The sequence below is a fragment of the Antedon bifida genome, chromosome 2, assembly GCF_963402885.1.
Source record: "Antedon bifida chromosome 2, ecAntBifi1.1, whole genome shotgun sequence".
NCBI lineage: Eukaryota > Metazoa > Echinodermata > Crinoidea > Comatulida > Antedonidae > Antedon > Antedon bifida.
Genome location: NC_136227.1, coordinates 3499535 through 3523832, shown reverse-complemented (window position 1 = coordinate 3523832; position 24298 = coordinate 3499535). Strand labels below are relative to the sequence as shown.

The 24298-nt window shown below is 31.6% G+C and overlaps 1 protein-coding gene across 1 annotated transcript in view; it reads left to right on the top strand.

Moving 5' to 3' along the window:
* LOC144835785 (uncharacterized) overlaps positions 1 to 23922 on the top strand; it is a 32835-nt gene extending 8913 nt beyond the window's left edge. The window contains exons 3-7 of the mRNA XM_078690871.1: positions 9169 to 9436; positions 15267 to 15413; positions 17862 to 17929; positions 18915 to 18976; positions 21156 to 23922. Coding sequence (XP_078546997.1) covers positions 9169 to 9436; positions 15267 to 15413; positions 17862 to 17929; positions 18915 to 18976; positions 21156 to 22063 — 1453 coding nt within the window. The 3' untranslated portion in view covers positions 22064 to 23922. The remainder of the gene's footprint in view (positions 1 to 9168; positions 9437 to 15266; positions 15414 to 17861; positions 17930 to 18914; positions 18977 to 21155) is intronic.
* Positions 23923 to 24298: the final 376 nt, after the last annotated feature.

Below are 24298 nucleotides of genomic sequence, written 5' to 3'. Positions count from 1 at the left end.
GAAGGATTAAATAGAAAACAACATGATACATCGCATAATGCTAATTATAATATTTGTATATGATTATTTTATATTTTTATTCAATTATAAATTGTCGAATATTCCATTGTCTTATTGAATAATTGATATCGCTGTACGCGCGCGAGTCTCTCCTGAATTCCGTCTTATTAAAATGCCATTTGCGGACTTCGTCGATCAAATACACATTTCAAATCACCACGATGAAATATTATTTTAGTTCATGTTTATTAATGAAAATAATTAATGATAATATTAATGATAATAATTGTATGTATGAGAATTAGCCTATATTAATAATAATCCTACACAGTCCTACTTATAAATAACGAAATATTATTTATTATAATATAATTATTATTTATTATAATCGTTAATGTATTACCGTATAAAAATAAACGATATAAATAAAACGATATATAGCTGTTAACGAAGTATACGGTAAGTACCATACTTTTCGACAAATCTTAATAACACATGTGGTATATATACTTTTTGAATATTACACGAATGTTACACGCGTGTCACACGCGAGTTACACATCATAAAACATCCCATCGACACATATAATTTACTTTGAATTAGAAGAAAACGGATATGATTATTATTTTAGAAAACAGATGCCATACATTGGTTGGTGTAATTCTCTTCATACTTTAAACCAAAGTCTCTTCAATTTGTTACAATATGAAAAGCTCTCTCGATTTACACGCGTGTCACACGCGAGTTACACATCATAAAACATCCAATCGACACATATAATTTACTTTGAATTAGAGGAAAACGGATATGATTATTATTTTAGAAAACAGATGCCTTGCGTTGGTTGATGTAATTCTCTTCATACTCTAAACCAAAGTCGGTTCGATTTGTTACAATATGAAAAGCTCTCTCGATTTCGAAGTGAGGTGTTAACACGAATGTTTCAGGCGACTGTTTGGCGACGTTGCCAAAATCTCGGCGACAATTTACACAAAATGTGCGTTATTCATATCGAATTATTGTAAATACTACCAATATAAGAACACCGTTGATAATGTCTACATCCAGATTGAGAATCTCATTTATAAGAAGATTGTCCAGAATTAAGTTGCTGCTTATTTTGTTGACCATTCACCTTTTGAATCGATTGCGTTCACACGATGTAAAATGGTCAAGTAAAACTCAATAAAATAAAATATTACGTAATTAAACAAAATGAAAACAAAAAGATAACTTAAAAATAACAACAAAAGACAATGGTTGTTCAAACAAATCATAGTTTCGTAAATAGTATTTACGAAATTAATTTGAACAAAAGAATAATCCGATATTATAAGAGGCCTATACAATATAAATAATTGTTGGGAATTCTTTAAATTGAACCCGGTTTCTTCAATTAAACAAAACACATGACATGAATTTAAGTTTATGTATTAAATTGGGTTTCTAATAAAAGGAAGTAAATTTAATGTTTAATCGAATACTGTATATAATATACTGTATATAACATAAAGTTTGATAATGTAGACAAGGCTTTAGACCGCAATATCGAAAACATTAAAAACGTTTTATTTACACCAAAATATGAATGTTAATATCTAAAATGTAGTTGTAAATATTGGTCTGCGGAGATTTGATTGTAAATTCATCTAGACACAAAATAATGTCTAAAGTCATAAAAGCATCGTTAGGTCTATAACCAATTCAACTCGAGTATTAACAGAATAATCATATTCGTTTATTCATAGGCGATAATGATCTGCCTTTATTATTATCTATCGTGTATTTTTGTGTATAAAATATAATTCTGTATTTTGTACTAAATTTAAACAGACGTTTTTTATTTATTGTTATTATTATTTCATACGCATCCAATTTAGCGAGTAACTCACCAATTACAAGATGGATAAACTATTTTATAATTCATAATTATTAGTTTTATTTAGATGATGTTATATTTTTATTTATTATTAAATTTCGATGTCACTATTTCGTTTCGGTAAGTTCGTGTATAATAATTAATTTAGGCCTAAGTATGCAATAAAAATGTTGAATGCAGAACAATACGAATTGTGCATAATAAATTATTATAATAAATGTGAATAGATACAGACCTAATAAAAAGTGTGATATCTTCGTATACAATTCGAGCATTACTTGTTATTAGACCTGTTAGGTAAACATTTTTAACTGAAGGATTTGAGTACAAACTCATGCCCAGCAATATTATTGGAAAAATGAATAATCATAATAAAGGAAGGCAAATTATAATTTTATTAGTATATTATTTCAATTTGAGGCCATTCATTTATTTATACCGTGTGTTTCAAATGCACATATTAGATATTGTTAATTTTTTTTTAAACACACGATCAGCCTACATGTTTATTTGAGCACTGATTTAAGATTATTACCTTATAAATCGAGTGAATTAAGCTTACAATCTTACCAGGAAAGAGTGAATTTTCACTCTTCTGTAATCTTAACAATGATTTCATTGTGTCAATCTTTTGTTATTACCGTATCAATTTGTCACCTGCATTCGTCAAAATACAGTCCCTAAACAAGTAGGTTACCACAGTACTATATTTATCGCATTAGTAAAGTCAACGTTGACTTCAATGAATAACAAAAAAATAAATGTGTTTTAGCCATACACCCGACGTGCGCGTAAACGAGGCAACCCGTTGAAACACACACCCCGATGGTTTCGCCTCGTCAACAGTCGGTCTAAACGGTCGAAGTGTCAACTCTAGCGATGTACTTAACACTCCAATGTACTGCTCTGTTTTCACGTTGATTGTTTGGGGAGTAGATGGGGTTTTTGTGATATTTCTCACTGACATCACACCCTTTAGCTAGTCTGGATGTGATAAATAGCTAATACACAGTGACGAAATCGTCATACTTATTTAGTATAAGCATTAACTCTGAAATCAGAAGCGTAAATGGTGCATTAGTCAACGATTTGATCTCCTTTTGTGAATCATATAAGAGAAAATAATGGACAAGGAATATGTCTTACCACTTACCGTTATATTTAGATTACCTTTTTTTTATAATCGTTTATTTCCAAATATTCTCAAACGACATTTTGGAAAAATATGATCCTAGTTTCATTCAACATGTATTTAGAAACAGTTCAAGAAAGAAAAGAAGCATACGTTTACAATAACTTAAATGGTAATTAAATAAGAACTGTTTCTGGGATCGGAATTATATTAAAACAATTATTTTCAAGTTAGACTTTATATTATTATGATAAAGTTAGCTGATTTTTAACTTCTGGGTTCCTTTACTATTTTTTTTTTCGTTCTAGACGTATTTATATTTTGTTGTAGGCCCTATTCTTAATTTAACGAAACGGATTTAGAATTTAAACGCATGCGCTGCGTTGTAAACTATTTTACCGATATTTTACGCGCGCGTAGAACGTGCGGTATAAATAACGCGAACTTATACTGTACTCGTAAATCCGTCATACAATGTAGGACGCGTACGTTTGTGCATGTAGGTCTAGTATATCGACATGAAAGGAGAAGGGAGAATGAGGGTACGGTTCCTAGATTTAAATATCGTGTGTTCAATTGGTATTTAGAACTATTTATTGAAACAGTTATCGATCAATTTAAACAATAAAACTGCTTCATCTTCTGTAATCCACTTTGAATTGTACGACGATTAAATGAAGCGGAAGGGTTGTTTCAATCACGGTAGGCCTCATATGGTCTATTCACATACAGTGACATAAAGCACCCACATTGATTGTTTGATATTTCCCACGCAAAACTCTATGCTATCGATGCCTCCACATGGTCACTATTGATCGTGTGTATGCACATCCACCCTGTAAATCGACTACACAAACACATGGGCATGTTCTCTTGTGTGTACATACAGCTTTAAAACAATGCGGTTGTATCATCAGTAAATATAAATTATAAAAATTATATCTTTATGAAAGCATTGTGTTGTTTGTAGATCGTTCAAACAATAGGTTGTTGATTGATATTATTTTGAACTGATTTAAACGAATTTGTAACTGTTTGTTATCAGGTATAATGATCGTATATACTTGTTGATGAATCTAATGTGTTATATTATCGAATCATCCGTGTTTCATTTGTCTCCTCGTGTTGACAGTAGTCCGATCAAACCTTGTTTGTTGAATCTTAATCCACTTATTATCTTCATCAATTTTAAATACTCCTTTAGCACCTCGATCTTCTCTGTTTAGCACTTTGGTTTTGTGTGTGTGTGGTTTTATTATCATTGATTTCGTCAAATACATTATGAAAATTTACGCCATGATATTATACTTTTAGGCCTATAACACAATTCAACAACGTTAATATACCGTAGTAAATACGGATAATACAATATGTATGCCTAACATAATAATTGAAATACGATTACTATTTAGTTGGTAGGAAACCAAGAAGATGACATAACAAGCGAAGAAAACACTATATGAAACTATATGTAAATAAAAATGGTATCGAATGTATGATTACCAGTAAAATGTATTTAGTATTGTATCGTTGTTCATTATCGCGGATCCTTAATCAAAATCATGACATCGATTCTCAACGTTAAAAAAAACCAATCCTAACCCTAGACCTACTTAACGAAAAGCAGTGCACTTTATTACCATATCATGTGCTTCGGAACTTTAAAGGTATATCGGGTAACTAAAATTGAAATACATAACTCACGATTATGATCTATAAAAGGATAGAAGCCCATACTTAATCGATTTCAACCAATGGTGTAACGCGTGCATCGCGTTGCTAACTGGACGCGGACAACAGGGCAACGATTGTTACCCAATCAGCGTTCCAGTTGTCAGCGCTTAAACAATGAACGCGATTTCCGAATCATTAAATAGCAATACAGCGATTTATATACGTATGGGAGTATAAGTAGTTAAACCCGATCAACATTGAAATTGTATATCGTTATACGTGTGTTAAATATTAATATCACAGACAAAAATTAGTAAATCAAACCAATGTAACTTAGAATGAAAGTATAGGCAGACGTTGACTGCACCTGCGCATCATTAAAGGAACTGTTGATCATTGTAATGAATGATAATAAAACAACTGGTTATAAAAGTGTACCATGCATCGTAAAGTAGGCCTATTTGTAATGGAAATGAACAAATTTTAAATGAATAAATAAAGTAAATCTTTCATTCTGTCATGTAAACAGTTACATTTTTTAGGATTACGAAATTCTGCATTTGGAAAGTTGAAGATTTCTATTTTAGTCGTTCTAAGTGAAAATTAGTTGTATTTTACGTACGCGTATAATTCCAATATTTTTGCCCTTTCAGAAACCTGCGTTTTTTAAAAAGTTGCGTGTGCGTATTATATTGCGTACAATTATTAGCCAATTTACTTAGAATTTGTCTTTATGTAGGCTACCCAGGTAGATGGGTCAAAGTAGCGTGATCAGCAAACTGTATTTTATGTTAGTTAGCAGAAGTCTTTAAAGTCATACCGTAGCCATTACCAAAAGAGATATAAAACCAGCGTTGCTCAACAACATAACACTAGTATATGCAAAGTATACAATATACTTCATTAATGGACTAACTAATTAGGCATGAAATTACCATTATCAGAAACAAAGTAGAGAAGATAAAAACATCAACTACATCGCAACTTCAAACGCCAACTCTGTCTCCACAATCTTCCATAATAATAATACATTCGTATTATAATTGTCATTGTTTTTTTTTTCTCGAAGAAATTTTATGTAAAAGGTAATAAGACACATTAAATTTGTACAGTGTGTTTCTGCCTCATAGAACACATAATGCAGACTTCTTTTGATAATGTTGATAATTATGATGAAGATTCTCAAACAAAAGCATTATCAACATCGCCTGCTTCATTAAGAAATGTTTTTCTTTTAACTACGGTATAGTCCTACAGAAAGTGTCATGATTATTTAGAGAACATTCGAAAATTATCACCTCAAAATGCTATTATAAAATAATTCACAATTCCAAACATGAATTCATATTTGGGGAAATAAATATGAATAATAGATTGTATGATTATGCTATTTAATTTTGTTATTGAAAAATAATCGAGTGTTAAATAGAACGCTATGTTGTGAGGAGATGAACGTAAGGAATGCATATCAATTTCATTGAATCAGACGATGAAATATTTACGACGCGCAGTAACATTCCCGCCAATATGAAAAATTGATTATTACAATGTTGTAGCGATCTTAATCAAAATTACGTCAGTCTCCATTTGAAAAAACAATGAAAATCAAAATTGCTAGAAAATATAATATATAGAAATAAATTCTGTAACAATCAAAATAAATTATAACTAAAATAGTTTGTTGGACGAGGCTGTGAGGCAGACTATTGTGGTCGCATAGATTTTTTAACCATCTTTATGCTCGGATGGTTTTCTAGCGAGGCGGAACCGAGGCAAACGCAATTTATCTTCTAATTTTGCCATATTGCAATTCGCAAACAGACGCTTTGGCGCAATTGCAAGGTCCTCTGAGACCCATCTTAAGACATGGTTTGCATAGCAAGTTATCAACATCTCTTTTTGACGTCTTTCTATGGATTCTTTATTCCCATTTATCATGCATTTTCATAATTTTCAAAATATTGTAACCGAGATGAAGTCAATAAAATGTTCATTCACCAGGCATATTATTTTCATAAATCTTCAATCAGTTTCACGGTAATCCAACAAAATGAATTTACGACGTAACAACAACAGAGCCAGCAATCACCGTTGTGTACTACTCCAGTCTCAGTGGTCGTATCGTATCCGATAATAATTACCACCGATAAAATTATATTAATAAACAAACCAATAGACTGGACAAATGCTTTCGGAAATTGAATTTTTATTGCAGTGATTTGAAAATTGCAATACATTCAATAAGCATAAATGATAGTGCTTTCGATTTTCAAGAAAATCTGTATTTTTGATAACTTACAATTACTGTATATGTAAATAATAATAAAACTTAAAATTACATGTTTAAGATTCAGTAAATAATAATAAAATATAAAGAATAAAAATCTGTTCACAATACATAAATGTCGTCATCTATGAATATCTTTGTGAATAGATTGTTCTAAAATATCTACCATAGCTCTGTCTACACTATGAAACTAGTTTTACAAAAATTGTGATGTGCCCAAACATGGAGTGATATACCCAAATATGGTAGTGATCACATCACGTATCACATAAAGTTTGATAGCGTAGACAGAGCTTAAGATTTAACTATTTTAAAAAATAACTTAAAAAAATTTACCGTACTGGCGTTAAAAGAAAACTTAACATCCAATATGTATATTTATTATTTTCTAGATTTTGGAAATTGTTTACATTTGCTATTTAGTTGTGATATTTTATCAGGAATTTATTTAACTGGCTGTTTAATCTTGCGATACTTGATGATTTGATTATAATCTAATTTGATAAAGATATTGATTATGTTTAACTTTCAAAAGAGCTACATCTTTCGACAAACGCTCGCATTTACTTGATGTTTTATCGAATCATCGTTTCGGGTTCAATTCAAGCGAAAGATAAAAATTAAATTTCGAATCAAGGAGCATTATTCAAGTGGTACAGAAGCTTAGTGTTTGAATTGCTTGCTTACCAATCTCAATGTATTGGGTTCAGATCCTTACATAGGTCTTACCAGAATATTCTTATGTCCACACGAATCATACATGTCATATGTTTGTAACGCGTTTAATAACGCTTTTTATAATATGTACTACAATAATTTCAGACTTGTTCTGCTTTTTGTTACCTGTGTTTGACTGAAGCGTTTTAATACCAATATTTGCGTTTTTACCTGTGTTTGACTGAAGCGTTTTAATACCAATATTTGCGTTTTTACGTGTGTTTTGCTGACGCGTTTTACCGACATCCTTTTACCTTCGTAAAATCAATTCTGATGCGTTTAATGGGGACAGTAAATAATGTGTTTTGTATATCCTATTTGGTTCTTGCGATTGAAGTTAAGTATCATTTAAAGTGACAAAGTTTTGCGTCTTTCATTTTTAAACGTTTATTTATGAGAAATATTTATTCCATTACCTTCTTATCGAAGTAAAAATCTGCAAAACGATAATTGTAACACTAAAAGTTAAATAACGTGTCAACGTTGATGAGTTATGAGAAATAAATAAACGTTTATTTCAATTTTTAAACCGCAATGTTAACCTTGATACATCCAATAAAAATCAATCATTTTTTACTGATTTATATTCTACGAATATGAGGTTTTTATGCGAGGAAAATGTAATAACACATTCACAAATTATATTTAATTTTCCTCAAGAAAAATGTTGTGTATTTTGTTAGTTTAAGGTCATAAATGTATATTATGTATTTATAATATTAAAATAATATTCGAAAAATTCAAATGAATGTTGCATGATTGACAAATTTTAATTAAATTCGTGCGAGTCTGATAATTGAAATTGATTTTAAAAATAAAATAATAAAAATGAATGTGCTCCTTCAGCATTTGGATATATGCAGATAGTATCTTTGTTAGTATCTGAATAGCTGTTAAGAATTAAAGAAATAATAGCATCGTGTGTTGAGTGTGGCTGATTGCAAACAAATAATAGGCCTTACGGCGAACATGAAAAGTAGCCTAGACACAACATCATGTTCTTCATCAAACAAAATAAAGACAATTGAGAGATATTTGGTAGTCTTAATTCTTAACTTCAAGCTAAGACAATGCACCTCTACTGTATGTCACAATGCAGTGGTATTGGCAAATTCAAATGAATTTCGCTCAATAGTTAAAAAGTTATCTCTTCTTGTAAAGAAATACTTTTTTTGACCGCTTGAGTTTACTGCGAAATGTATTTGTTATTATTTAACATAACATTTTATAAATTATCTTTAGTTTTGTAAGATTTACTAAATTGTGTTTCAAGTTTTATCCAAGGAAACTCATTCAATAATTTATCTTTTTAATCATGTTTAGTTTTGTAAGATTTACTAATGTGTTTTAAATTTTAGGTAGAGAAAGTCATTCAATAATTTATATTTTAAATTATCTTTAGTTTTGTAAGATTTACTAAAAAGTGTTTCAAAATTTTATCCAGAGAAAGTTATTCAATAATTTATCTTCTTTTCACAGACGAATGTTTCCAACTTTTCGAGTGAGTATTACGGGTATGGATCCACACGCTAAATACATACTTCTAATGGATATCGTACCTGTAGACGATACCAGGTATAAATACCACAATTCTGAGTGGGTAGTTACTGGTAAAGCTGAGCCACACATGCCAGGAAGACTTTACATCCACCCGGACTCACCAGCTACTGGTGCTGTCTGGATGAAACAAGTGGTTGCATTTAGTAAGATGAAACTCACCAATAATAACTTGGACCAACATGGACATGTAAGTTTATTCGTTTAATTCTTCTTTCATATTTGGCTTCCTTTTTGCCATTTCATCTGATTTTACCTATGTCTTTATTCTTTTGTCATTTCTTCTGATTTTATCTATTTCTTCATTCATTTTTGTTATTTCTTCTGATTTTTGTCATTTCTTCTAATTTTACCTATTTCTTCATTATTTTTTTTGTTATTTATTCTGCTTTTAGCTGTTTCTTCATTCTTTTGTCATTTCTTCTGATTTTAGCTCTTCTCCAATTCAACATCTGATTATCCCACTTCGAACAATATCATTGTTAATTTCTAAAGTTATTGCCAACTGTAATATTTAACCATGTGCAGATTTTGAGCTTAACTTAATACTTGAAATCCGTAAGCACTTGTTGTGGAACTTTGCTTTACATTTTGCTTTAACTTCTATGTGCTAAATATAATGTGGCTTATTACACAGATAAAGTAGTTTCAGTGAATATATTGTTTTCTACGTGACAAACATACTCGGTAAACTTTAAAGTAAAGAAAGAGGAGTGGAGTGGATGAGGCAATCATGTGCTGCATAACGTTTTCTAATAATAGAAAAAAAATAGACATGAGTGTGGATGTACTGTAAATGGTATTTGCTTCTTCATCAAATCTAAGTAGCCAGTAGCTACAATAATTAGGCTATACCGCACGTTTCTACTTAAATATGCATATGAAAGTTTCATCATTCGTTTTCAAACTCCCTTGATCATAAGATATATAATTGTCAAATTACGTTCATTCAAATCTAATTATTGTCATGAAATATCCCAATATTACCAATACCATCCTCATCAATGTATATACATTTCATAAACTTAAACTAAGTTCCCGAAATCAATTTGATTTCTCCAATATCGTGCAAAGTTTAAGATATTGTCGTCAAACTACATGGCAACTGATTTCCCCAGACGACAGACCAGTCACAATTCCCGCCAATTTTCTCCCCTCACCAAATCGAAGTGGAACAGATTAAATGTTGGAAGACCGTGTGCTTATCCAGCTGCCACTAGTAGTAGAACCCAGAAAGATTTACATCGAATGCAAGTGTTTGTCTATTAATTGAAGAATTAAAATCTCCCTTCTGCATGGTAATCAGAACCCGGATGACTGACTTCAAAGACACCGATGCGGATTGATATCGAATATGTAATTGATGCTCTTCAAGTAAGCTAACGATCTATTTTTACAGGGGACTTTAATAAGAGGCTGTCCAGCAGCAGACAATCAATATCTTATCTTACAACCTTGAGTTAACACATTCAAAACGTAGATTTCGTATTCCGTCAATCCTTCCAAATTAATTTCAATTTTTTATTCAATAAAAATTCACCAGGACAGGAAGTAATGAAAAACGAAATTCAATTAAACAACCCATGAATACTAATTTGAAATTAATACATTAAAAATCATTTCGAATTTTTTTGATGAATAAAAACTGATGATATCGTAACATAAAGATGTTTGACATTAGGAGAATTAACATAGTTGTTAACCAAACGTAAATATTGAAAGTATTTTTTAATTAGAAATGTTGAACGTGACGTGTTTGGTGAAATAACCTTCGATTTATACGTGTTTAAAAAAGGGATACATTGTTTCAATTTGTGCAAGAATCAAACATACTGCTTATACTTATTAATTGTTAAATACTTAAGTTCATTAAGTATCCTAAAATTAATTGCATTAATCTCCTTGTTACAAGACACTCATTCAAGCACACATAATTTAATCTGTGAAAGTAAATCTCCCCGTTCATGTTTTCCTATTGATTGTCTTGTTTTGTGCAGCAAGCCTCGGGCATGCGCACAGTTCACTTCAAATCTCAATTACCTTTAACATTGTTTATATTGACTATTTTCAATTGATTAGTGAGTTGATCTTTGTTTTCTCAATTTAAAGATTAGTTGCAAATCTTGTTAAGATCAACTTCAAGTTATTGTTCGATGCAAGCTGACATCACTATCCTGATTTCTATGAAAATGTGTTCACCGACAAAATGAAAGGCACTCCTTTCTAATGCCATCTTCAGTACAAATTTATAATATAATATATTTTAATTTTTTTAAACACAAACTAAGAAAGAAAACATTAAAATAGATTAAAAATGCACTATTATATGTTTTGTTCTTTATAGGCCTGAATGTGTAACATTTCAGTTTTTTTAAACAAGATATAAGATATTATTTGTCTTCGTCGATCAAAAACAAAGAAATGTCGGTTATCCGCAAATCCAATTAAAAAGATATACATATACTTAAACGTACTAAAAAAATGACAAAAAGTGTAAAAGTATCATTAAAAAATTAAATTGAGAAAGGAAATATTCAAGACAAGAAGTTATTCCATGTTTAAGTCAAATTATAATTTTTTTTTAAAGAAAACAAAAACAACATAAAAGAAGACATTTACTCGTCAACACCTTGCCATCTTCCACATTATTAAAATTATTTTAAAGTCAGTTATGTTTCTTTTTATTCTAATCTGAGTCCCGGGAAATATTTGTGCGCGCGCGATGACGTCAGAAACCCCTGAGACGCGGTGTCGACAGCAAGATTTCATGTTGCTTTAAATGAGCCTTGAAAAAAACAAAATAGTATCAGAGTTATTTCCCATAAAAATCATAAAGTAGGAAATTGCCTTTTCAATCTAATCCTCAGAGCAATACTAAACTCGTAAATCACAACTATTAAAATTACCTAAAAGAATAAATCGTCGTAAAATTGAATTAATAATTTGAGATGTAATGAGGAAAAAATGGGATAGCAGAACTGGTAATGTTCTTTAGAAGCTTGCAAAATTGATTATGAAATCCGTGATAAGTTCAAAAATTATTCCTCTATCAAGATTCTGTCAGTTACAAATGAGTAGTGAATCTTTCATGATTGTATTCAATTCGAAAACGTCAGATTCCGTATTACTTAGACTGATAGATTGAGGAAAAAATGCAATGCAATCACAGAACCAGATGCGTCCAGCCGAGAGCTTAGAAATCTCGCACGTGCTTTACGACGCGCGCGTCCCAATGGGCCGATTTACGCGATATAAAAAGTAATTAACGGTAACGTATTCTAAACCATGTTATAGAAATCACAACCTGGGTGTTTTAACCTGAGCCGAGAGGTGTTCAATTTCTGTTTTAGGTAGTGCAGGGCGGTCCGCAAGGATTGCTCATTTTGCCAAATTTTGTTAAATCAATTAATAGCTATCATTAACCGATATAGAATTTAATTTAGTCTTTCAAGCAAGAAATTGGCATTTAAGTTAGAACATTCATCATGATGTTTTCGTTGAATTAATGCAAAGATTATTCTCGACGAAACTAGAATCGTCCTATAATATCATAAGTATCTCTTTTCTCGTTCACTAATACTCTTACAGCTCTGTCTACACTATGAAACTTTATGTGACACTAAAAAATGTGATGTGCCCATATATGGACATGATGATGTCATATCACTATACCATATTTGGGAATATACCTACCATTGGGCACAGTTTGTGTAGACAGTGCTTTAATATATCTCTTTCACTAATGTAGGCCTACTCTCTTACACTGCTGATAATAACCTTCCTCCAATCAATGACCACTACCATCACGGCGATTGGTGGCGGGAGAGGAGGGCGTTTGGGAAGGGGTCAGGTATATTAGCAGTTTTTTTTCTCATTGGTGGTATATGTTTGTTTGTGGTCATCATGCGCAATTGTAGGGTGATTGGAAATTGTTATATCTTAACAGAATATTATAAGATAATTAGAAACTCAAGTGGTCCCAATTGGAAGCAGATTTTATTTAAACTGAGATTAATTATTTGCTAATGTTTTAGTATCGTAGTCTTACTTTATACTTATATACTTACTATACTTATTACAACTACTTCATACTAAGAAATTCAGTTCTTACTTAATGTACTATTGATTGGTACCGGTATTATAACGGATTCTTGTACATCTGACATTCAATTAAAACTTGTAAATATTTTAGACTTGGATGAATTTCTTTTGAGGTTGTTATTTTTCCGCTGTTACAGAAAGAGTCGCGATCTTTGTTGACAACAATAGGACTTTACGTTCCAAAGGATAAGTTAAGTCCGGCGGCACGATTCTGAAGTGTTCTCAGTTGGATGTCTTTTTTATATTGTTTTCGTATTATTTCCGCCGTTTCGGTTAAAAATGAATAAAACGATAAACTTTTATCTGTATTATGCCCTAGAAATGCGGTTTGTACGTTGTTGTTTCGTAAGCTTTTTCGGCACATATCTTTGACGAATTTCACGCGAAGTTAATTTGATGTATTTGTATGTACTGTAAACATTGTAGGACCGAAAACCACAATATCTAAGACCTCAAAATACATTCTGGTATTTCACTTACGCCTAGTATTTCTTATTCTATAAATTTTACAGTTTGCAAAAAGCATATGTAACGAATCTAATTAAAATATTCTTTTCTCTTTTTTTTTAAACAACACGTTTATTTACAGTACCTTTTCTAGGCCTAATAAAAGTAGCCACACTCCTTCTAAACACATACATTTGTATGTTACAGTCAACATTCTTTTTCTATTAAAAACAAATATTTCTATACTAACAAAAGTTAGCTTTGTAATAGATCGAATACATCACTACAAGCTTTAAATGAATCTGGATTTCCTACTAAGCCACTTTATCCAAATATTGTATTAGTTTATGATAATAAAATCGCTGTAACCTTCCAACCAACCAACTACCAAATCATTAGCATGATTAACGACCGTGCCATAGTTCTCCTAGATTCGCTCTAATTAGGCCAATGTCCAATACTTTATCAAACGCATTTTTAGTCTAAAACTGTCGTTCAAATAATTTAATAATCTACATAAATTGCGAGCATTTTGAATGTATAAAAATGTATAATTGACCGACATCATTGATTAATGATGACGTTGATAATGTTTACCAAGTCCCACTGCATCATTAAACAACTTTTGTCTTTTATGGGACAATTTGACGTAAATATTAAATTTTTAGATGTGAATTTTGTTTAATTAACCCGGCCGGTGAGTGTCAATGCAATAACGCTGTCACCATTCGATGGGTGAATTCGTGGGGTAATCGCTTCCGTAAAGATTATACCCAATTTCTAATAACATTTATTATTTTAATTGTTTTATATTTAATGATTAATAGTTTTTGAGTTCTAAATGTGTTAAAGGTTATACCCATATACCGGTATTTTATCCATTTATCAGTCGTAAACTATTTATCGTCCTAATTTTCTACTATTCATCAATATTGTGTTATCTATCATATTATATTATACTTTTGTGTACAAGGCGACAAACCCGGTCGTTAATGTTAAAATGTGAAACTTAAGCTTGGTGGTTCCCACTAGATACGCAACGCAAGGACGAAAGTGGAACGTGATTTGACCAATCACAAGCGATGGATTATTCGACTGTCACTTGCCATTGGTCAACTCGCTTGCGTTGCGTCTGCTTCATTGCGTTGCGTCTCTAGTGGGAACCAAACCTTACTAATTTAATTTGTTGCATTATTATAGATCTCATGAGTTTAGTCGAATTCTTAAGCTTGGTTCCCACTTGCACGCAACGCAGGGATGCGTAAGCGCAATGCAAGTAATTTGACCAATCACGACGCGCGGATCATCCGAACTGTCGTTTGTGATTGGTCAACTAACATGCAGTTTTCGTTATTGCTTCCAAGTGGGAACCATGCTTTAGTATGATAGTTTTAATTTAAACAAAAGGAACATAAATTTTAAAACAATTTAATAGATTGTTTATGAATAATATAAAATATTCTTTTCTTTAGATCATCTTGAACTCCATGCACAAGTATCAGCCTCGTTTTCACGTCGTGCAAGCTAATGACGTATTTAGCTTGCGTTGGAATTCTTTCTCAACTTACGCATTTCCTGAAACAACGTTTATTGCTGTCACAGCGTACCAAAATGAAAAGGTAAATAACTTCAGTCGTCTTCATTATAATTCATTGATTTTATTTTCAGTTATATATAAGACACAATGCTGTAATTAACGAAACGCTAATTATAATCGTCCGGCACGATCTAGTATACATTACGTCATTGTGTTTTAGAGTTAAGCTATTTATAATGGACATGACGACCGGACAAGTGGAATTAAATGAAACAGAAACCCCAAGTAGGCATATATGGTCTACTGTTGAATTATGGAATCAAGCACCGGTATATACACGTACAAGCCTCTTGTAGACTACTATAGTTTTTGTCTTGTTTAGTATTCCAGACATTTGTTGTCTGTAAATTATATCCCAGCTCATGTATATATACGTATAAAACGACCATAATGAAAAACAACCGTTGATTACTGTATGTATGTATACGTATATTGTTCGTGAATAAAGATTTACAACTACCCAAATGTTGGTGGCGCTATTCTGGGTTGACAACACCGATCCCCAGATATTACCTTACTACTGTATAATACATTACCTTGTCAATAAACCAGTTTGCATTTTTCTGTTGAGTATAGCTTTATAGAACACTTTACATCTTTTACGTTTATTTACGTTAATCAATTTATACAACACGAAGCTCAAGTTTACTGGCAAAGTGTATACATATTTAATGTACTTTCACACACGTGCGAAAATTAATTTCGTTGCACAACTGACACGTTTTATTTATTTATTTATTACTGATAAATGTAGGCTGCAGTTTAAGGTCCGGGGAGTTCCAATCAAATTAATAATTAACAATTACACGTCTATGTTAATATCTGTTCAAATATTATCAACTAGGTCCTAAATATATACTATGAAATAATATTAGAAAAGTAGAATAAAGTGAAGTATACTTGACATCCATTAATGATCAGAGCACAAACCTTTGTGGACCATTGCATATATATTCAATTCAAACAAATATTTTATGATTAAATAACATTATTAACCAATTTATTTTTGTACACAACGTTGCAGGAGAGACTTGAATAATTTATTTTTTTGTGGACCATTGCCTATATATTCACTACATAATTATCGTGAAATACGGTTTATTTATTATATTATAACTTCTTAACTTATTACATGACCAGTTTGCTTTGATTTGATATGTCTACTTAGACGTTGTTTTTCTTTACTTAAGTTGCCTTACCATGGTTGTCTTCAGGTCTTGAAATTAGCTACCAGTCCTGAAAACAGATAGTATATCTGGTCTTTAGCAGTCATTTGCATGGATTAGACTATTTGTTTTCCTAGCTTTCTTTCCTTTTCGTTTATTTTGTCTATTCAATAAATTCTCCACACATATAAAAACAAACATATAATAATAATAAAATATTATTTTATATTTTGTATTATATAATGTTCGCAACTAAAACAAAATATTAAATTCTCTTTTCTAATGATAGTACTGTGGTCATTGAAAGTATGTATTAGGCCTATAGGCCTATATTATAAATAGGCTAGATTTGGAAAAAAAAATTCGGGAGAATTATATTATTTAGACGTACATACGGGTCAATAACAATTAGTTGTATTGTTTCTTCTCATTTCTAATTAAAATTCGATATAATACATCATTAAAAACCGTGAGATTATTCCAATTCCTTATTCTTTTAATACATCAATTATTTAAAAATAGTACTTTATTGTTACAATAGATCCTTAATAGTCAATCAATGTAAAATTAGGTAATTAACAACACTTTAATTAATATTAGCTTCGTGTATTCTGAGAAAACAATGCCACAATGACGTAGCCATAGGGAATTCGAGGACTAATAGACAATTTTAGAACACTCATTAAGGGTCCGTAATAATTATGTAGAGTTTCACAAGTCCGAAGGCTGCTGTCAGCGCCGACCTCTAAACATACATATTGTTATTATTCTATTCACGTCAATTTGAATATAATATAATTAATGTGTTTCTTTATTTCATTTATTTTATTTGTCAGTAAATATGATTTTCACTCCAGTAGATTCTTTGGTAATTTATAATTTACTGGTGGTATTAGCCCTTAAAAACAGATTTCTTTAAAAAAAATTCAGCCCTGTAAACATTATTTTTTAATATTCCGAATGTGAATAGTCTACCATTAGGCCTATATGTGATACATCACTAACACTTGCATATAGGCCTACGTGTTATTAGTGTTGTTTCTTGTTTAGTGTATGGATATAAAATATAAAGTAGTATGAAGTAAATCATTTTTATTTTTGATTTATGATTATTTTATATGTTACCGTATTGTTTTTGGCCACATTTTATACTGAATTTTGTATGGAAATATATATATTTAAATTCTTTTATTACATTGTACAATTAATAATTGTAATGTTTAAAAATACACACATTGTATAATATATAGTTAACCAAAATCACTACACATTATTATTTACTAAATTAATTTATATTAATATAGATAACACAGTTGAAAATTGATCATAATCCGTTCGCAAAAGGCTTTCGTGACAACGGAATGGCGAGAAGGTAAGATCATATGTCTTTTATCCTAGCCGACAATTCATAATTTCCTTATCATTCAACTTGTATAATTTCTAGCGTCGGGTGGCGGATTTGTTCAGTGCGTTTACTCAATAGGCGACAACGCGTTGAATCAGACACTTCAGGCCTAGTGCGTTACGGGAGTAAAATCCGCCCAGAATAGTTAATATAAATTAACGAATTTATCAAGTTTGACGATAAATTGGTGTTATTTTTTAGCGTAATAGACAGTTGAGTATTAGGAGAGACTGTTAAATGACATAGTTCATGGTTTAATGTTAATGCATTGCTTGTGAACAGAGTATATAAAACACTGTCTATGGAACGCTCGTAACCACACGGAAAACAATACGTCATACCTTGTGTTTAAATGATTAATTAATTGGCGTATAATAATGAGTTGTTTTATTGTTAGTTGTATTTATTAATTATAATTGAATACAAAATTATATTTTTGTATGATTAAATAACATTATTGAACAATTGATTTTGGTATAAAACATTGCAGGGGAGACTTTAATACGAGTAGGCTACTACTGATACTGCTTAAACTTCAATTCAAACACGTATTATATACTGTATTTTGAATTGCTACCTTCGCCGTTGGTATCGTAACAAGACTGACGTAATTATATTGTTCTGATTATAAACAATTTTTTAAAGCAGAACATTATTAAACAATTGATTTTTGTATACAACGTTGCATGGGAAACTTAAATATGAGTACTGATACTGCCTAAACTTAGCAATTTCAAACACGTATATTATACTCTGTATTATTAATTTCTACTTTTTTTTAGATCGTAACAAGAGTGACGTAATTATACTGTTCTGATTATAAACATTTTTTAAGCAGAACATTATAAAACGTACAAAATCGCTGACAGCGATGTTCACTATAAAACGAGAAACAATCCGTTTTTAATCGACAGTAATTATAAATGTAATCACGTGGTGTTCTTTTTTTTAGGGAGTCACGATTAGCGATGAAACGTTCAGCATCCATTACTGACAGCGGTGACGAATCAAAAGGTAACTAACTAACATCAATTTATCTTTGAAATACTCAAGCTGAAGCTTGTTAATCGTCTTTGTATTAGCTTCGTGTTTTGTACGCCATTCACTCGGGGCAATTATGCATATTCTAGGCATGCTTCAACGGGTGTGAAGCTACCGTGAAATAAAATCACTCAGCGCTAGCGTTTTCTAAGCCTTCCTTCTCTCTAGTGACTATTTTCTTGTAAGTTTTACTAGTCTTTATCAACCTTTACTCGTTGACAGATAACATATTCAATCTAGCCCATATGTATATGATATTTATCTCGGTGTAGTTGACATGACAAAATGATATGTACAATATTATATAATAATATTATATCCTTAATAATAAATTCCTTCATGGTATTAAATTATTAATATATTTATTTAGGCAAAAAAAAACATTTTACAGAATATAATATACAAATCAACAAAGTAAATAAAGTGGTATGCAGTAACTGTGTTCATTTATTAATACATAATTATATTTAATTCGTTATTTAATATTATACTTATAATACTAGACTATATAGACCTCTGGATACCGCGCATATACAGACAGCTGTTTAGCGGACACATTTGGACGGGAAAGTGTCCTCAATAAATATGGTATTCCTTAAATAGAATTGTCCCAAAGCGGTTCTGCAGTTTGTGATAAAATCAAACAATAATTATACAGAACAAATAATATATTTTGTGTACGATACTTATTGTTATTATTTGAAAAAATGACATAGGCCTATATCCTATTCAAAATTAGAATAATATCAAGATCATTTTACTGTAATTGCTAACCCCAAACAATAATTATAGAGAAAAAATAAAATAACTTATTTTGTGTACGATACTTATATTTTTTTATTATTTGAAAAAATGACGTAGGCCCATATCCTATTCAGACTTAGAATAATATCAAGATCATTTTACTGTAGGCCTAATTGCTAAAACCAAACAATAATTATAGAGAAAAAATAATATATTTTGTGTACGATACGGTACTTGAAGAATGACATAGGCCTATATCTTATTAAAACTTAGCAGTTTCAAGATTGCTGTAGTTTAATGAGCTAAAACTTAAGTTCCTTAAATTTCGTATTGTCCTAATTCTAACAAAAGAAGTAATTATTTTGAAAGTATTTTCAATTTAGATGTCATATAGTTCATTGCATAGCAAAATTCACGGGGGAAGGTGGCAGTTTGGTCACGTGCACTTGTTCTTAATTCGTTCGAGTTGTTAACGAGCTTTAAATGAGCTAAATTGGCGTCATTTACAAGGCTAAATCGTACGCGCTTACAGACCGGAACGTAGCATCTGTGCGGTCCATGCACATAATGAACATTAAATAGACACGCGGAAAAAGCCACAATCGGCCGCCTCAATATCTATTTACCTGCGTGTCTCCAGAGGATCCGTTATAACAACATTGGATTATCTGGAGAACTAAACTTATTAATGACCATCGACTCATGACAAAATTATGCAAATTTGATAGAATTTGTAAATAACTTGTAAAATATTTATCGAGTGAAGGTGTCAGTTTTTTCGAGATGGCATATTCCAATTTTCTTGTTGTGCGTCGTCTGCATGTAAAACGGCGCGCATCGAATCAAGATCGAAATGATCTGTCAGAAAACAAGAGCTAATTTGTGTCGTATGTGACGATTGGGTTCTAGAGTGAGCGAGTAAAGTGTTAACGGATATTTTGGCTACAACTTGTAACTGATAGTTGTTCTCTTGATGGACTCATCATTTCTAGTGACAGCTTGGAGTCTAATACTGCCACCTTTTATAATTAATCGGCTTGAATTTTGTCGCGGGACAGTTTTGTCTCTTATAAGTGTCTACATTTAAAAAAAGAACATGATTAAGATTGACTCACTAGTACATTAACGGTCAGTAATGACATAATCTCGTCTGCGCATATTGCCCTCAACAATGTACTTTTTTAATATTTATTTATTTATTTATTTATTTATTTCAACAATATTTTACGATGGTGGTCCATCCAGCCAAAGCTGATCATTAGGGACCTTCACACAAATACAATATTATTTATTTATTTCCCGCCTCGGCTGCTTTGCTCCTTTAAAATTAAAATTAAACATAATTTGTGTTTTTAAATTCTATTCTATTATGAAGATGTTTTAATTATATCATATTTATGTTTTTCAGATATTAATGATGAGGATCACATTTCACCAGATGATATTATAATCAAGATAAAGAAGGAGAAATTGAACGAATCAAAGACGTCTCTGACGTCACTGGATGATAACCAAAATAATTCAAATTCTTTGACGGACTTGAACCAAAATGGCGTGCGCAGTCCTCTTGCGGATGACGTTGTACTATTTGGTTGTTCGGCACTCGACTCGGAGGAACAGCAATTGCGTAATAGCTCTACGAATTCGGACAATATGAGGGCGGGAATTGACGGAGGCAGGAACGACGATGATGACGACACAATCGGAAAAAATAGCCAGTCACTTCAAACATTGCAAAAACCTAGGCATAGTATGTCAAGCCCTAGTGGTATGGTTAACACGTCTATAGGACAATGTGATTATAACCAACAAAGTGCTGGAGACGGCGGTGTTGTCGACCAAATCTTTTCACAGGACTCCGGCCTAGATGACGAATCGTCGCTAACGTCGGTGCAGCCGGCGACGGCGTTGGCGGTCGCACAAATGGCGAAAGAACCTCATGAATGTAACTCTCGTCTGTCCGCCATGTCTAGTATTCGACAAAACCAATGTATGATGCAAGGAATGAATCCGACGTTTCAGTCGTCATCCGGGATGTACATGCAATGTTCTGAGCCTAGGCAACACGTTATGCCGTCGTCATTGTACAGTCACGGCAGTTACGCGCACGCATCGCCGTCGACCTTCGCTCATATGCACATGCAACCTGCTCACGCGAGGCACATGCAACCGAGTATACCAACATGCTCAGCCATGTCGTCATTGCACCCGTCTCAGTTTTTGCACGGCGGACACACTACAATGGCCGACCAGATGAACATGAACTTGCATATGTCGGGCCACTTCCCAGGACACGGTGTTAAATTTCCAGTTTAAAAATGCAAAACTGAATCATGTAAAAATTGTAATATTGTATATGTCTGTAAAATTGAATTTGGTTGGGATAAGAAAATGAGACGTTTAATGCATCAATTATCATGTGTTGTTACTGATACAGTGCCAATGCAAATTAAAGAAGAATTTATGCAACAATCGGGTTACATTTCATGAGAAAAACACATACATTGGTGTTAACAATAGGGTTGTGTAACATACTCTAATCATTCTTCAATATAGCATAACAAATGTTTATTTCATGTTTAAAAAGAAACAGTCACGCTTGAATGAATAAATATAATGCGCTGGTACGGTTCACAATGATACGGAAACTTATTGGCGCACGCGCAAAAAAAAGCTTTGCATTTTTATCGGTAGTTGAACGCGCGCGACAAATTTGTAATTTGTCATCGTGATGTCACTAAATAATTGCATACAATTCGGTAAAATGATCATTTGAAAATGAAAAAAAGCATTAAGAATTTGCATTTTCAAATGACCGTAAATAATTTCGAACTTATGTTTTTTTTTATATTAAACCAGAACCAATGCGCGTGTAATGTATGACATCATGGTTATTATATAGTTCTTTGTAGACATTTTTCAAGTCTCTCTCATTCAATCAATTGAATATAATATTATAAAAATACATTTTGTACTTAAGTAGTGCAATAGTGGGTAATGTTTGATTACCGTATACTAATATCATTTGTTTTTTTAATTGATGTTTGAACATTATGTGACAAGTTTGTACATACATCTCAGGGGTTTTGGAATTATTCTTAACTTTTCCTCAATTTCATTTAGTAGTACAACTCATTTTATCCCCGTTTTCTTTTTTTCTGATTTATTTTGAATCCCGATATTTTGTGAATTTATTTGCCAAACTGTAATAGATAACGTGTAGGCGCGGGCCCTGCCTACACGAATTCAGATTATACTGTTATGTACTGAATAATACTTACTCGTGTATTCGCGAATGAAATTCGAGTACTTTTTTTCTTTACAAAGTACTGGTCCTCGCTGTTCTCGAGGACGCCGAGGATAGTTGATCAGTACGAAAAGAACACGTCGCAGTTGTATTCAAGGGTGCTATACCTAATAATGAGGGATTGTTTGGGGGTTGTATTGTCCACGAAATTAAAGCTATAATTAGAAATATATAACACTATTTGTACGTTTCCCAAATATACAGCATGTTTGCAGTAATTTGCCAAACTGGGAAATATTAATTGGAAAACTCTAAAAAATACTTTTTTAGAATAAGACTTAGTTTTAATTTTATTCAATATTAACTATATTGGGAAGCAAGTGGACATAATATTACTAGGCTTGGCGGTGGTAAAAGACAATGAGTTTGCGAACCAGAACGGTAGGATGACGCCAACTGCGTGATGAAATGTTCAGTCATTCCGTAAATTGCGACGACTGAGCAAAAGACATGCGCGCGCGGTCGTATCCTAGAGTTACCCTACTGCTGTTTTCTTTCGTTAACTAAAGCTCTGTCTACACTATCAAATTTTATGTGACAAAAAAATGGACATGATGATGTCATATCACTACCGGTACCATATTTGAGCATATCACTACCATATTTGGGCATATCACTACCATATTTAGGCACATCACACTTTTTTTGTCAAACTAGTTTGATAGTGTAGACAGAGCTTTACTAATGTAAATTATTCCCGTTGATTTATTTAAATTAAAAGAATGGTGATTATTTAATGAATGTACAGTGATATATAAAACGTGCAATTTGACATAAGAGGTTTTGTAAAAGAAGTTTTGTGTTACGTTATTTGTATTCCAGTATGTATACCTTGGTATGAATAATCTGGAAGTTAATTAAATAAAAAATGAAAATTAATTACGTTTCATTTATTATTTTAAGATGACATAGCAACAAGTTATGTAAACAGGGATTATTTTTTAAAAATTGACAAAATACCGACTTTTCAAAATATAATTATATTGGGGTTACATGCGCAAAACACATTATGTGCGTCTGCGCATGTCTTTATGGTCAAAATATCAAGTTTTTAAAATTCAATTATTATGCGATAATATTGCTATATATTATGATATAGTGCGTTAGCATCATCTTATAGTGTCATAGAAACCAGTTTTGTCAAAAAATAAAAGGTTCGAAATTTGGCCATTTTTGAAAAAATCCCTGTACTATAATAGTATAGGGATTTTTTCGAAAAATGGCCAAAATATCATGTTTTTAAA